This window comes from Nelumbo lutea, chromosome 7 (assembly GCF_056320005.1).
Source record: "Nelumbo lutea isolate HS-2025 chromosome 7, American lotus-T2T, whole genome shotgun sequence".
In the NCBI taxonomy this organism is placed as follows: domain Eukaryota; kingdom Viridiplantae; phylum Streptophyta; class Magnoliopsida; order Proteales; family Nelumbonaceae; genus Nelumbo; species Nelumbo lutea.
In genome coordinates, this window is record NC_142690.1 from 33,317,149 (window position 1) to 33,332,807 (window position 15,659).

The window sequence follows — 15,659 nt, forward strand, 5'->3', positions numbered from 1 at the left end:
AATATAAAATTTGGACAATAGACATTTTTGTCCAAATCCGATCAGATTTGATTTGAATCAGTGTATATTCAAATCCGATCCAACACTGTTTATGTTGGATTCAATCCAATCTGAAGATCTGGTCGGATCTGATAGGACTCGATCTGAAGTCGAATCCTATCGAATCTTAGAATCTAATTTGATCTGACTTGTTTTCTTTGAAAATTATTAACTTACTAAAAGAAAAAAATAAAATATATCAATTTAAATAAAGGAAAAAAAGTACAAGTATTTTTAATTATTTTCATCATATATATACATGTTTTTTATAAAAATAAATAATATAATAAATTTACAAAAAATACAATATAAATAATATATTTATAAGTAAATAAATAACATATATATATATATATATATATATATTATATTTATAAATATATACATCAGATCAGATCATCTCGGATCGAAAAGGGAGGGGGGGGGATCTGAATCCGATTCGATTTCTGATCAAATCATAGTATCCAATCCAAAGATCCAACCAAAGGTGATCCCAATTCAACCAAATAGGATCGAATCTTGGATGGCCGATCCATTTGCACCTTACATGTATCTCCAAGATAAAACTATTTACAATTCATGGGCTGTTTTTGAACAGTTATAAGTGGACAGTTTCTTAATTGTTATAAGTGGGCAGTTTTTGAACATTTATGAGTGGACAGTTTCTTAATTATTATAAGTGGGTAGTTTTTGGAGTGAGAATAAAGGACATATATGCACTTTTTATGTCTGTTGTATGTTGCTCAGATAAGAGATAAAAATGTCTAATGAAAAGTCCAAAAAAAAAATGGAGTTATTCACTCTTTTATTAGTAATAGAGATTATATAAAAGGAGTCTACTTTGCAACAATGTTAGAAAGTTGAGTGGAGATGATTAAATTATCAAATTTCAGGTGAGGTGTCGGCTATTTACCCAAATTTAAAAGAGAACCGAAAGGAGTAAGCCGATAAAGTATGTTTAAAAAATTCAAGTTACGTTTAAGTCATTTGATGAAAGGAAAAAAAATGGAGAGACATTCTTTGATTTTCGTTGTTTTTTTCCTTGTTGTTCTGTGCCATAAAAACTGCTGTGAAGCGAGAACCAGAGAACCGCTATCATCTCTCTCTCTTTCTCTCTCTCTCTCTCTCGTACTGTGCGTCTCACATTTTGTCATAATGGTTCAAGCCAATATTTCTTCGCTGCAGTCATCTCCTTTCGTCCTCAATTCTCCTTCCTCACATCCATCTCTTCGACAGTTGCTCAACTTCTCCGCTGGAAAAGCTGAGAGGAGAAAACTTAGATTCAGTTGCAGATCGAGCCGCGAACAAGAGGGGGTATTAGTGCTTATTTGATTGATATCTACGAGTCCAAATTTCGGCCTACTTAATAATGTGTATGAGAACTGTGTCACTTTAACAGGAATATCTCTTGGATGCTCCTGTTTCTGTTGGTGATGGATTTTCATTCAGTGGAGGTATTCTTTATATATGCGTGCATACTTTTATTGTAAATTTGTTTTCTCATTTTCGCTTAGAATTATTGACTGATATTTTGATTACTTTCGCAGGTAAATATTCAGATGAGCCGAGCCCATCGGATGAATGGTTCAAGAAAGGGAAGATGGTGAGTGTCTTTCGTTCGTTCTCATTTTCGGTTTATCATATACTCTCCCAATTGAGTATTGCTTTATGGATCAGTAACACTCCCTTACTGCATAGGGGAAAACATGGTTATGGGAAGTTTAGAATCTTTGCAATCATTTTTTTTTTCCATTTTTTGCTTATTGTTTATTTTTTCGTTATTCCCACATTTCTCCAATATGGTAACTTGAAGTTGGTAGTCGAGTACATCATACACTATCCGTTCTCCTTACCATGTGATTAGAAGGTATTACATGGATTAAAATTTCATCAGAACTTTTGAAATTCTGCCATTTAATTCCAGTTTATAGGACGATGGAAACAAAATCTATAAAGAATATAGTATCCTACAATTTGGTGGTTAGAAGGAAAAGATAGAGATGGTTTGGATAGTTAGACAAAGTCAACTGGGAAAAAGATAAACTAGACATGGGAAAGCGGAGAAAAGGAGTAATGAAATAAAGATGGGTATTTTAAAACATGTAATATCTTCCTGAAATTTCAACTTGGTACTAAAGTCTGACCTAAATTTTAGTAGAAAATTCTTCTTTGAGACAGATCAAACACTGCTCAAAACTGAATTTGAAATCCTTTGGTATGATGGTCTCCGTATTCTCCTAGTGGATTTTGCTAGTTTTAAGTATTTGACAATATACCTTATAGCATCTCCCTAAAGTGGGTCTTATGAGGGGAAAGAAAGAATATATTATGCAACAGATGGGTGAAGGAGCTGGTTATTCTCCCACATAAACAAGTGAAAATTGAAAAAGAAAAAAGTATAGTTTGCCTACGTCAGAATTATACTAAAACAAAGAATTGTACTCTGACCATGTTTTTGGAGAAGATTCAGAGAACTTTGTAGCAAGAAAAGAATGTACAGGCTAAAAGTTCAGATCTGGTCCCAACACAGTCCAACGGCCATTGTAGTCGTACTGATGTTCCCAATGTATGGCTGCAATGGCTGTTGGGACCAGATCTGGACTCATAGGCTAGGATCTCAGCAATACTGATGTTTGTTTATTACAAGAAGAAACCAGAGGAATCAACATTCTTGTAAACATGAAAAGAGCAATATATAGAAGGTTACCTAATCTGGTCAACTTGGGAATTTCTCTTCACCACCTACCAATTTTTTGCCATGTGGAATTTCCCTCTTAGGGGGTGTTCTTTTTTTCGGATTTTGAGAGGGGGGAAAGTTGGTCAATGGGATTTTGGTTCCCTTTGACCAAGAACCCCATGTTCTTTTTTCAGATTTATGTGGGGACCAAGGAAAGTTTATGATGGGTAAATAACTTTCCCACCTAGGGGAAAGTTGCCAACACTTGAATGGGACAAAAACGCCCTTTTTAATAATGGATTTTTATGGCTAAAATGGTCATTGCCTTATTTACATGAGAAATAAAAGAACATGAGTAAATTCACTTACCTAGGTAACTGCATTTACCCGGGTAAATAATTTACCGAAAAGCAAACGGGGCCTTAGGGGGAAGTGTCCCAGTCAGAATAGGATGCTCCTAGTTCAGTTCGATCTGGCCTTGTTTTCTCAGTCAAATCAGAGAACAGAGTAGCTTCTCCTCTAAAGTCAAGTTTTGCACTTGGGTGGATGCTAAGGAGAAGTGCCTTACCAGGAAATGCTGATGAGAAGAGGCTTTACCTTACCGGACTTATTTTGTCCATTGTGCAATCAGCAAACTGAGTTATCAGGTTACCTGTTTATTCACTGTAATTTCTCAGCAGTAGTTTGGCAGCATTTTCTCAGGGCAATTAATCGGAGTTGGTTCTGGCTGGAGTCAGTCTCTTCTGTGCTATTTGGGTGGAGAGTGCCTGGCATGCCTAAAGAAGGGAAACAAGTGTGGCCTGTCATCCCATCTGCAGTTTTGTGGGCTATCTGGTTGGAAGAGTAGAAAGTGCGAAACACCAATCTGATTTGAAACCTGTTATAGAAAAGAAAAAGAAAAGAAGATTTTGTAGAGAAGAGAAGAGAAGAAGAGAGAAATTGTGGGAGGAAGCCAAAAATCAGATCTGGCTGTCCCTTTCTGATAGGAATCAATCAGCACCCTTGAAGACTTACTCTAGAAAGAAGAAGGCCTTACAACAGGTCCTGATATGGCATAGTGATGGTATTTGGGATTTGGACTGAATTGAATACCAAGGGCATTTTTGTCATTTTTTTCAATTATCTGTGGGGGTCCAATGATAGGGTTTAAATTTTCTAGTTGTAGTTGTTTATGTTTAAAATTTCAGAGTCATTGCATAAGTAGGAATGCAGGATTAGAGTTATTGAGTCTTCTTTGAATTGAAATAGGATATGGCAGCTTGGTTTGAATCCTACTAGGATTATTGAGTCTAACAGTTTGACTCCTAGGATCATTATGAGTTTAGAGTCTATATATATGTATGGACTTTTTACACGAAGGCAATGAATTATATTGAGTTTTCTTCAGCTTATGCTAGCTATGGTGAGTGATTCCCATGCCCTAGAGTGATTCTAGGCACCCTTTGAGTGATTCTAGGTATTTTCCCTCTTCTTTCTCTCCCTATTTTCTCTCTTATTCCTTTAAGAAGCCATTACAGCCATTAACAGCCATAAAATTCTGATCAAGAAGACCATTCAACATTCTCTAAGCACTAGAACTGAGCTAGTCCTACATCACTTTTACTATCTTATATACTCATAAAAAAATATGAATACAATGACAAGTATACCCTTATTAAGTTAGCTACTACCACAGAACGTAAGAACCACTCTTAACAAAACATAAACTAATGGGCCTTGGGCCCAATGACTCTAACATTATAAACAAAAGAACAAGTGATATCAGCCCAATCTCAACACACCCCCTCAAGTTGGGAATAGATGTCCACATTCCCAACTTGTGGATCATGTTCAAGCTTGTTTCTTGCAATTCTTTTTGTGAGAACATCAACTATTTGTAAGTTAGATGTAAGATATGGTAGGCACACTTCTCCAGATGTCACCCTTTCCCTTATAAAATGTTTATCCACTTCTGTATGCTTCATTCTATCATGTTGAATTGGGTTATGGTCAATGTTAATTGTTGCTTGATTATCACACCATAGCATTATAGGTTATTCTGTTTCAATTCCAATCGCTCCTAACATGGACCAGACTCGAAGGATCTTTGAAACACCATGTGCCATAGCTTTGTATTCAACTTCTACACTTGACCTTGCTACACCTGATTGTTTCTTATTCTTCCATGAAACTGAATTCCTTCTAACAAGGGGAAAACTCCTGATGTAGATCTATCATCTAGGCACCTTGTGCAATCAACATCCATGTAAGCTTCTAACTTCAAATGGCCATGGTCATCAAACAATATGCCTCTACCTGGGTGTCCCTTCAAATAGGTAAATATTCTGTTAATAGCCTCGAAGTGCTGAACCTGTGGGGCATGCATGTTCTGACTTACCACACTAATTGCATAAGAGATATTTGGCCGTGTCATGCACAAATATAACAATAGGCTCACCAATCTATGATACCTCCCAACATCCTTCACTAGCTCACCATCTCAAGCATTCATCTTGTGGTTTTGATCAATAGGTGTATCAATTGGCTTTGCCCCAAGTTTTTTCTATTTTCTGTAATAGGTCCAAAACATACTTTGTGAAATGAAAATCTCATGTTTGGACCTTGCCACCTCAATGCCTAGAAATACTTCAATGTCCCAAGGTCCTTAGTCTCAAACTCCTGGTGTAGGTTCCTCTTCAAGGTACTAATCTCACTCAAATCATTTCTTGTGACTACAACATCATCCACATACATTATCAACATTGAGACTAGTGATCTCCTTCTCTTCACAAACAGAGTATGATCATATTGAGTTTGAGTACAACCAAATACAGTTAATGCACTCCTAAACCTAACCAAATTCAAGGTGATTGCTTTAAACCAAATAAAGACTTGTAGGTTTAATCCTAGAATGCAGATCAAGGTCTATTCACAGAAACATATTCCAATTGACACGTGATTGTATTTGAAACAGTTCTTTAATTCATAATAAAGGCAGCTTACATGTCCCTATTTGATCTTGAGGGCATACGTTGTCCAACACTCTCACCAGTCGGCTGATATATATAGGCTTCTTAAACTCAATACAACTACTATTCTGCACTTACTAAATGTGGGACAGAATTTAAACATAATGGCATATCTGAAATGACATAAACACCCCTGTGCTTCATAACACTTCAAAAGGATTCAAGAGTACCAGTCAAATTAGATCTGTCACATAGATATAAATGGAGTTTTTTAATGGCCTTTATTTTAATCTCTTACCAAGGCTTCTATTCAGATATTGATTTAGAATTTTAGATGCATGTTGGAATCCATTGAATTTAGAAGAAGGGTCACTTAGATACCAAAGCTGCTCATGTGTTGCATTTACTTTTGTTTAAAAGGTGTGCCTAAACAATAACCAGATGTGTACATTACTTGGGTAGTTGGGTTCACTTTTATTATCTTACTTGGCTAATGACAACAAAAAGCTCTTACATAAGGTGCCAATAAAAAGCCTTTATGCCTGATTATAAAGCTTATGATAGTAGTTACTGAATGATCTATATGCTGCATTATTTGCCAGGTGCCAGCAGAAAAAAGGATGTTGTCCAGTATTATCTTGTGTTCTATTCCACTTTACATGACTTAAACATTGTTGAAACTATTTGTGCGATGCAGCTCATGCTAAGTGTTTTCTGTGCAGGATGAAAAAGCTGCTTTTTTTTTGTCTCCTGTCTTTCACCATATCTACTTATTTGATTCATTTATTAACATATTAATTAGATACTGCTTATCCAACAAAAAGCTCTTATTCCTAGTTACTTCTTTTTCTGGGAAAAATATTATTTGATCCTGAAAATGCTTTTCTAGGTGAAAGCTCACCCTGTTAATGGCATTGATAAGAAGGCGAAGGATCCAATTTTTGGACTTACAATGGGTGCTGGTTCTCAGGCTTCGTCAGATGTTTTTAGGTGAATTTAGAATCCTATGCATTAGGAAACTACTGAATTATTTAGAGTTATATTTGGGAAATTCGAGATTTAGGTCTTCATAATATGCATAAATTGAAAATGGATGTCTTGTAGATTATTGATTGAAAATCCTCTATATACTTGATTTTGTGCAATAGATGGTTTTGCGTTGAAAGTGGAAATGCTGATAATCCTTCAGTTATACTTATTCATGGTTTTCCATCACAGGTGAGAATCTTTTTGGGGTTGTCCTTGGTTCCTTATGAATTCAAGAGGATATTTTTTTCCTTTATTTTATTATAGATGGTTCTTCCGTATTTGCACAATGTCTCTGATTTATCCATTTTCAGCTATCGAGAAGCATAATGTTGATGTATTAGTCCTTGTAGGAAAGACTGCATATGCATCCAACTTTCCTCATTCTTTATACTTTAAATTTTCTAAAATAACCTAGCAAATCATGTCATGATTTATTAATGCATCCCATCCCCCCGCCCCAAATAAAAGAAGACGACAAAAAGGAAATAAGAACTATAATTATTGCTTTTTATGAGTGGTTGGATGTCTCCACCAGTATGCATTTCATTTGATCAACTGTGAAAATTCAAAATGTTCTGAACATTATGAAATACAGATATTAATTGTGCTTCACATTTGCTCATGGGTTATTCTATAAACTAAGTTTAGCTCTAGTTATTTCCACATTGGGTACACACTTGACATAGTTATTCCTACTGGTTTTTCATTGTTCTCAAACCACAGTAACGTTTTATTTTATTTTTTCTCATTATGTTTTCAACTTCAATTGTTAATCCTATTTTTAACTTCACATTTGAACTATTTAAATCAATTTTATTAAGGCAAATATGAAGTTTTGATTGAATTGGGCTTGATGGAGGGAATAAGTTGCATAAATATATATTATGTCTTTCTGATACTTACAGGCATATTCATATCGCAAAGCTCTTCCTATACTCTCAAAAGAATACCATGCCATTGCTTTTGATTGGCTAGGTAGGTCCAAATTATAGTTCATCTGACTAGTTAGCTCTACAAGTTCTTATACTACTATATATATTTTTTTGTTTTTCTTTTGGGTGTACTTCTTTTATGAAGAATTTTATCAATCAGTTGCACTGTATTCTGTTTTCGTTTCAGCCGCTTTTGCCTGGTAGATAAGAAATTATTGTCAATAATGAAAGCAATGAAAAAAATGGATGTAAAAAATTGCAAATGAGTGAAGAAATAGGACTATTGTAGATAAGAAATAGGACTAGTAGATAAGAAATTATTGTCAATAATGAAAGCAATATATTATTTGATAACAGAACATTTTTAAGATAAGGCCCTTGATAGAGTGGAATGAAGAAATAGGACTATTGTAGCTAACCTTTAAGTATTTGGGATAAGGTCTGGGTGTGTTTTTTTAACCAGTAGGAAAAATTATTTTATTAAATTAGTTATAGATGAGATTAGTACAAACATATAGATGAGAGTTGCCATCTTGCAACTCTCTAGAGATAAATGGCAACTGTTTTCAGTTGAACATGTTGGGCTTGCCTTTCAACCTTTGGCAGTGGAGCATACTTGAGCAGATAGTGATGGCGATGGGAGGTACACTGCTTTTGTTTAACAAACATGATCTGAGAGCGGTATGCCTGAAAATTGCTGGAGTCAAGCCAGAGTTGATTCCGAGATCCTTCATACTGCATGCCGTAGGTCTATGGAACAGAGTTTGGGAGGCCTCGGAAGTGGAGGCGATGCTTTGGTTAGGGAAGACGAAGGAGAATGATGACTTGGCCGGATGGGTTACAAATGGCGAGGCATGGGTGAATGAGTACAGTGAAGTGGAAACTGATGTGGAAGCAGGAAAGGGTGCAGAGAGGATTTTGGGTGACACGCTTCAAATTCCAGACTTGATTGCAGGAAGAGAATGGGGAATAAAAGCGGTTAATGAGGAAAGAAATTTGCATGGGGAAAGAGGCTCACATGGGGAAGTTACGTCGAAAGGGGCTAAGGCCTTGTTTGATGATTAAGTGGTTGTTAAAAGAAGTGCTTGTTGCACAAATACTTCTTAGAAGTACTTATTTTAACCACCACTTAAGGTTGTTTGGTAACCCATTTGCTAAATCACTTATTATGTTTTTAAGCACTTATTGGGGTGAGAATGTTTGGTAAGCTACTTTCCCCATAAGTGCTTATATTGACAAAAATGACAATTTTATCCCTCACCTAAATGAGAAGAATATCTTAAAAAAATAGAAGTGGAAAAATGACAGGTCCACTCGCCACTTTTCCTCACTGCCGATTGTCGCCGGTGGACCTATAACTGGGTGTGCCGCCACCTGGTTCGAATGAGAGATAGAGGTATAACCCTCGCGTAGGGGTATTTTAGGTATTATAAGAAAATACTACGGACTCGTTCATTCCATTTTATTGGAGTACTTCTTCAAAAAGTGTTGAAAAAAAAAAGCCAACTTCAGGCCACTTTTTTAAGAAATACTTTTAACTTCTCCACTTTTTTACCAAACACATAAAACCACTTAATAACCACTTAATGTGTGGTCCCAACTCTTAAAAGAAGTACTTGTTAAAAGAAGTACTTCTTATAAGTGAAATCAAACAGGGGCTAAATCGGTCAGTGGGTGGGGTCCATTGCTTAAAGAGAAGAGATTTGAACAGAAGTTAGCTGAACCGGATGGTTTGCCAGCGGTTCAAAAGAGTCACTTGTCGGGGTCTAGAAACTCACGTGACCATACTAGTAATCATCTGTTGCTTGGGCCTTTGATAAACTCGAGCAGTGGGGTCTGCTCAAATACATTTGTCATCTCTCCTGGGTCCTCTTCCCCATGCTTACAAGATAGGACCTACAAGGGCTCAGTGCATGCGGGATTAGATGATTCATCTCTAGAAATCGTGCGAGTGGCTAAGGAGCATGGCGTACGATCACCATCGGCTACCTTTGAATTGGGTTCTTGACTAGAGACCTTGTTATTGCCAAAAAGAAATGTCAAAGGAAGATCAATGTTGCAATGCCAAAGACCTTGATGGCGGGAAGGAGATTCAGTTCAGCAGAAAGGTAGTTGGCAAGATAAAGTTTCATGGGCTTATCAGACCAAAGTTTAAAAGGAGTGGAACAATAGGAAGGAGGATTTTGACTAGGGTCAGAGAAAGATGGGTCTGGGTGGTCGCTAGGTATGACAAAAATGGTAAGTAGAGGATTGTAGGTGGAACTCAAGGGGTTTGCAACAAACACACTCCTCCCATGAATGGCGATGTAGGACATCCTTTTCAGGAATTTAGGGATCCCGAAGGGATTCTTGGTTCTTCCAATCCCGGGGTTATAGAGCTGACACCCCTTGAGGTTGGGTGTGATCTTGGAGAACCAGGGTCGATGGCATCACAAGAAAAAGTCAGTGCTAAGGATCTAGCTGTTAACTCTGAGAAAGAGATTCTTAAATTTTCAGATGGGATTGAGGAGGGTGATAGAGTGGTGGAAAAAGCTGAAGTGGAAGAAAACTGTGAGAAGGAAGGAAATTTATCAAAGAGAAAGGTGTTTTAATGTGGAGCCAATAGCAGGGAGATGGTGTGGGTAACTTGGAAGGTAATTGTGTTGGAAAAGTTGAAGGGGTGGACAAAGAAGAAGGAGTGTGGACTTCGATTTTGATCGGAAAGTTGGGGATGGAGCTAGGTAGGAGAAGAGTCGTAACCGACCTTGGACATACTAATTTAGAGAACCAAAAGGCAGAGGATGTGTGGAAAACGGGAGGTTACAGTAACAGACAGCTTGCTCATGTAACCAAGGTTTTTCATCGTCTCAAGGAAGGGTTGATTGGGAATGGTCCTTGCGGCAAACTCTAGATGTCAAAATTGTCTGATCAAAAGCAATGCTGCAAATGATTTAGAAGCTGATGCAGTCAGTAAAATTCAAGGCACACAACAAAGACCAAAAGAAGAAAACAAAGGAGGAGAAGTTTCAAAGATTGGGGGCAGGATTAGAGAGAAAAACAACACTCTTACTTCTTCCTCCTCCAATATCAACCCTTGCTGCACAACCCTTTCCCAAGTCCACCCTCATATTGGATATAGGCTCAAAGGTAGCTATGAGTTCCTTTAAATTCATCAGGTCATTTTGATTACCTCCTTCACATGGCAAGATTATATCATCTACAAACTGCAAGTGTGAGACTGTCTTTAGCCTCTAAATACCTTATCCTGATTAGCATTGACAATTATCCTACTTAAGGCATCTGGTACTAAAGTGAAGAGGAAAGGGATAAGGATCTCCTTGTCTTAACCCTCGTTTATCTGGAAAAAAGCCTTTGGCCACTCCATTTATCAAAATTGAATAGTGTACTTAACTTAAAAAACCCTTTAATCCACATCCTCCACCTGTCCCCTAATCAAATCCTTTCTAAGATTTCCAGGAGGAAAGACCAACCCACTAGATCATAGGCCTTCTAGAAATCCAGTTTGCAAATTAAACCTTTTCCCCTCCTCTACTTCTTCTTTGCTATACACTTGTTGAAGATTAATTAGTTTTATGATGTTTTTCTGAGTAGATGTTTTGTGTTAGTTGTTAGATAGGAGGTGGGGACCACAGTAGTTATGTGAGTCCAAATTTTATTATGTTTTTTGAGTGTTATATATGTCGTCTTATGTTTTGCCACCCTATAAGGGCATAGTTGTCTTTGTACTGTTCTATTATTTTAGCATAAATAATAAGTGAAGGGGACGACCAGATTATTGCTCTCTTTTCTTTCAACTTCTCTTCTCCTTCTCTCTTCCTTCTCTCATCAAGAAACTACTTTCTTTCATATTTTTTAATTCAGCAGATTTCTACTTGGTATCAGAGCAACGACTAGGGTTTCTTGAAGCATTCTCATGCAGCCCTAGATCAACCGACTGCATGAAGTAGTAAAGAGATGATCGATCTGCTATAGATTGCCCAGTTCTTGGAGTTTTTGGTGGGATCTAGACATCAGGAAGGTGATCTACTGTTCGACATTAAAATCAGGAAGAATTGGAGTACGGGGAAGAGTCCCAGAAAAGTTGGACTCTTTGTTTTTGATCTTAACTTGGGTGCCCAAGTATTGTTAGTTTTCTTTTGATTTTCTAAAGAGGGAGGTTTGGTTTCTGAAATTTTCTAGGCCTCCTGGAGTGATAGATTCACTTCTCTCTGTTGGGAGGCATGGGGAAGAGAGATTTCCCTCCAACTAGGGTTTTCTTCTTCTGGAAGGGTTGATTTCTGTGTGTGGTATTAAATTATTTTTTGAAGGTCTCCAATCTATTTTTTTTTTCTTACTATTGAACTGTTTGAAGTAAAATGGAGAGTTGGAATACCGAGATGAAAACTACTGATACTGTGGGACTAGGTGTTGGAGGTAGTAGTGATATTTTTGGGTTTGGGATCATTACTACAGTAAAACTTGATAGTACAAATTATTTGGAGTGGGCACAATCAGCTAAGATGGCTATTGGTGCCCGTGGAAAATTAGGGTATCTCACTGGGGAGGAGAAGAAACCTGATATAAACTCTTCCCGATGGGTGCAAGAGAATTACATGGTAATGTCTTGGCTGTGTAATTCTATGTTACCTCATATTGCAAAAGATTTCCTATGGGCTAATATTGCTAAGGAGATTTGGGATGGAGTGACTGAAACCTACTCTCAGAAGCAAAATGAAGCCAGAGCCTATCAGTTAAGAAATCAGGTGATAAGTATGAAACAGGGAGAAAAACCTCTTGCTGTGTATTTATCCATTCTGAAAACCCTATGGCAGGAAATAGATCACTTAGAAACTGTGGTATGGGAAAGTGTAAATGATGCAACAACTTATCACAAACTAGTAGAGAGGAATAGGGTTTTTGAGTTCTTGGCAGGGCTAAACCCTGAATTTGACATTGCTAGGCAGCAGATTCTTTCTAGGGAGGGTGTGACACTCTCTCAGGCCTATGCTTTTGTCTCTGGAGAATAGAGTAGGAGTGTAATGCTGAGACAACCTGGGATTGACTAGTCGGCTATGGTTGGTACAACAAAACCTAAGCCGAATGGAGACAGGGGGAGTAGTGAGACTAGAAGGGAAGATAAGGACTTGGTGTGTGATTATTGCAAGAAGCCTAAGCATTCCAGGGACATTTGTTGGAAGCTTCATCCAAATCTTATGCCTGCTCGAATAAGAAACAAGAAGGGAAATGCAAATGTAGCCACTACAGGAGACTCTTCAGCCCTTCTCTCCCAAACTGATTGGGAATCCTTTGCAGTAGCAACAGTGAGAACAGAATTGGAGAGGTATGGACAGCTTATGAGTAAAAGATTCACCCAGCTCTAGCCTTCCAGATGGACAATAGAATGCAGGAGCCAACTATACCACTTCCTTTGCTCATATAGGTAGTTCATATGCAACTGCGAATCTTGCATCCACTTTAGGTAAGGAGGGACCTCCTTGGATTATAGACTCAGGAGCATCTGAGCATATGACTAATGCCCCTACCAGTTTTAGTTCCTATCAGTTGTGTTCTGGTCTCTACAGCAGATGGTTCACATATGCCCATTGCTGGGAAGGGGACGGTTAGAGTGACCAATGATATAACTCTGTCCTCTGTTTTACATGTCCCTAGACTTCATACCAACCTACTGTGTTAGTTCTTTGATAAAAAAATTGAATTGTTCTGTTCTTCCTGGTAATTGTGTTTTGCAGGATCTGGAGTTAAAGAAGATGATTGAGAGTTGTCATGAGGTGAATGGAGTCTACCTTCTAGATGAGATTCCGAGACATCAGGGCCATCATGTTAGCAACAACAGTAGTAGTGGGTCAGCGTCGATAAACCAGATTATGCTTTGGCACAATCGCTTGGGACATATTTCTTTTAGTTCTTTGAAATGTCTTTTCCCAAAATTGTTTGAGTCTGTTCAATTATCTACTTTGGAGTGTGAGAGTTGTTAGTTAGGAAAGCATTGTAGACAATATTTTAAACTAAGTAATAAAAGAAGTACTTTTGCTTTTAATATTGTTCACACTGATGTATGGGGACCATATCAAATCCCTTACATGGGAGGATTCCGTTACTTTCTCTTGTTTGTGGATGATTATACACGATATTCTTAGATATATTTGATGAGATCACGTGATGAGGTTCCTAACTTAGTACGACAATGAAAGAATGGTAGGACCCATCTAATGGACGCCATGAATGGAGCAGAATGGGTGGGCGAATTTCAAAAATTTCCTACCTTCTTCTAACTGAGAATCATATTCCCTAAATTTAGAATACATTATTCAAGGATTCTACTTGAGCCATAATCAAACCAGATCTGAACCAAAAGGAAGTAGGAAGATTATACCTGATCCGGAGAAACAATATCTCCCAAAGTTGGTGTTCACGCCCAAAGAAGAAACCAAGATCCGCTCCAGCTGAAGATGACACAACTGTTGATGGAACGAAACCAGCAGGGTGCGTCCTACACATTGGATTCTTTGCAAGAATCCTCTGGAAACCTTGAACACCGAATCTTTTTGGTCTTTCTTGCAAGACTGTTGTCAAGAATAGATTTCTTGACTTCCTGTTGCTGCAAAGATCCAATCTTGCAACAAGGAATGGTGGCTGCTGGAGGAGGAGAAATCCAGGGACGAAGAGGGCAGAACTGTCTCTTCTTTCTGGAGTCTCTGAGAGATAAAATCTCAATTCGTAGGAGGTGTCTCTTGCCTTAGAAAACCCTAGTTCGAAATCTGATTTCTGTTAGGGTTTTCTCCTTTTTTTTCTTGATTAAGAAACCTCCCAATATTTTGGGAGTTATCCCAATCCAAATCAGTATTTGGATAGGGGATAATCTTAATCCTATCTGCAGATTAAGTTAGTTAACTCCTGATCTTATCAAGAGGTTACCAGATTCAAATCTAATTTGAATTTGGTCTCTTAGAGTGGATAAGGTTAAAAACCCAATCCTTTTACTAACATCAATCTCAGATTCGCCCCATGAACAGGTGATCATATCAGCCCAGTTCGAAATGGACTTTTGGCCTATTAAGTGTTCAGTGTTTAACCAGTTTCCAATCTGCTGCCCAGTTGGGCTTCTTTGTATGGCGTGGGACCCAAGCATTGATCTACACACTAGCCACATGGGTTCGACCCAGCCTTTATTACAAGGCCCAACCGAATTCACTAAAAGACTCAATGACCCCCTTGAGCCCATCACATGGACCCTATGGGCCTACACTTACATTAAGTGGTCCCTGGGCCAAGCCATCTTATAAAAACCCAGGGACTGTGGGCAGGTGCAAGATTAGCCCATCAGGCATTATCCTAAATGTTTTTACACTTAACCTCTCAGCCCTTAATGATCAAGCACTGTCCGACAAGAGAAGACCTCTCTCTCGGCTGCAAGGAACAATACCGCACTCTCCATTCACATGGATCCCGGGAATTAAAACCTTTTGCAAATCTTTTGAAACCGTACATATATATATATATATTAATTTTGCAAAACAAAATTCCAACGATTGAAATCAACTGTCGGCAGTTTGGTTTCCATCAGAGAGAATGCATTCCCGATCATTACCATTGTCCGACAAAGGGGCTGATCCTGTCACTATGACCACTCACTTAGATGAATTCTTAGACTGCCCCAACATGTCCAGGTTTTGACCCCCACTAAGGATCTCACTGATTGACACATCAAAGACAACCTGATCTGACACCTAGTGATGTGTCATAATCGAGTCTAGGGGTCAGGTGTAACTTTCCAATTTTGCCCATTTGTCTCCAAGGTCTAGGGCAATACTTGAAATCTGGTCCGATTCAAGGGTTCAAGCAATCCCATACTGCATGTGCCTTGGGTCTTACCCTGATGGCCGAAACAAGCCATCCCAACACTTGGTGGCACATCAGTATCAGCCTTGGCAGGATAAATCTCCCCAGACTTATCCAATGGCTGTGAACATTTAAAACTAACACAAGTTTCCATAAGTGTCAAGTTTTAGGGTCTTACATAGAATTATACCAAAC

The 15,659-nt window shown here is 38.1% G+C and overlaps 1 protein-coding gene across 3 annotated transcripts in view; it reads left to right on the forward strand.

Annotated features, from left to right (window-relative positions):
* Positions 1-943: 943 nt before the first annotated feature.
* Positions 944-15,659, forward strand: part of LOC148846024 (alpha/beta-Hydrolases superfamily protein) — a 77,161-nt gene continuing 62,445 nt past the window's right edge. Inside the window, exons 1-6 of one of the 3 annotated variants that reach the window (XM_088955651.1) lie at positions 944-1,353; positions 1,439-1,493; positions 1,587-1,642; positions 6,554-6,654; positions 6,813-6,882; positions 7,599-7,668. In XM_088955651.1, coding sequence (XP_088811777.1) covers positions 994-1,353; positions 1,439-1,493; positions 1,587-1,642; positions 6,554-6,654; positions 6,813-6,882; positions 7,599-7,668 — 712 coding nt within the window. In that variant the 5' untranslated portion in view covers positions 944-993. The remainder of the gene's footprint in view (positions 1,354-1,438; positions 1,494-1,586; positions 1,643-6,553; positions 6,655-6,812; positions 6,883-7,598; positions 7,669-15,659) is intronic. The other 2 variants (XM_088955650.1, XM_088955649.1) reach the window with 2 other exon arrangements.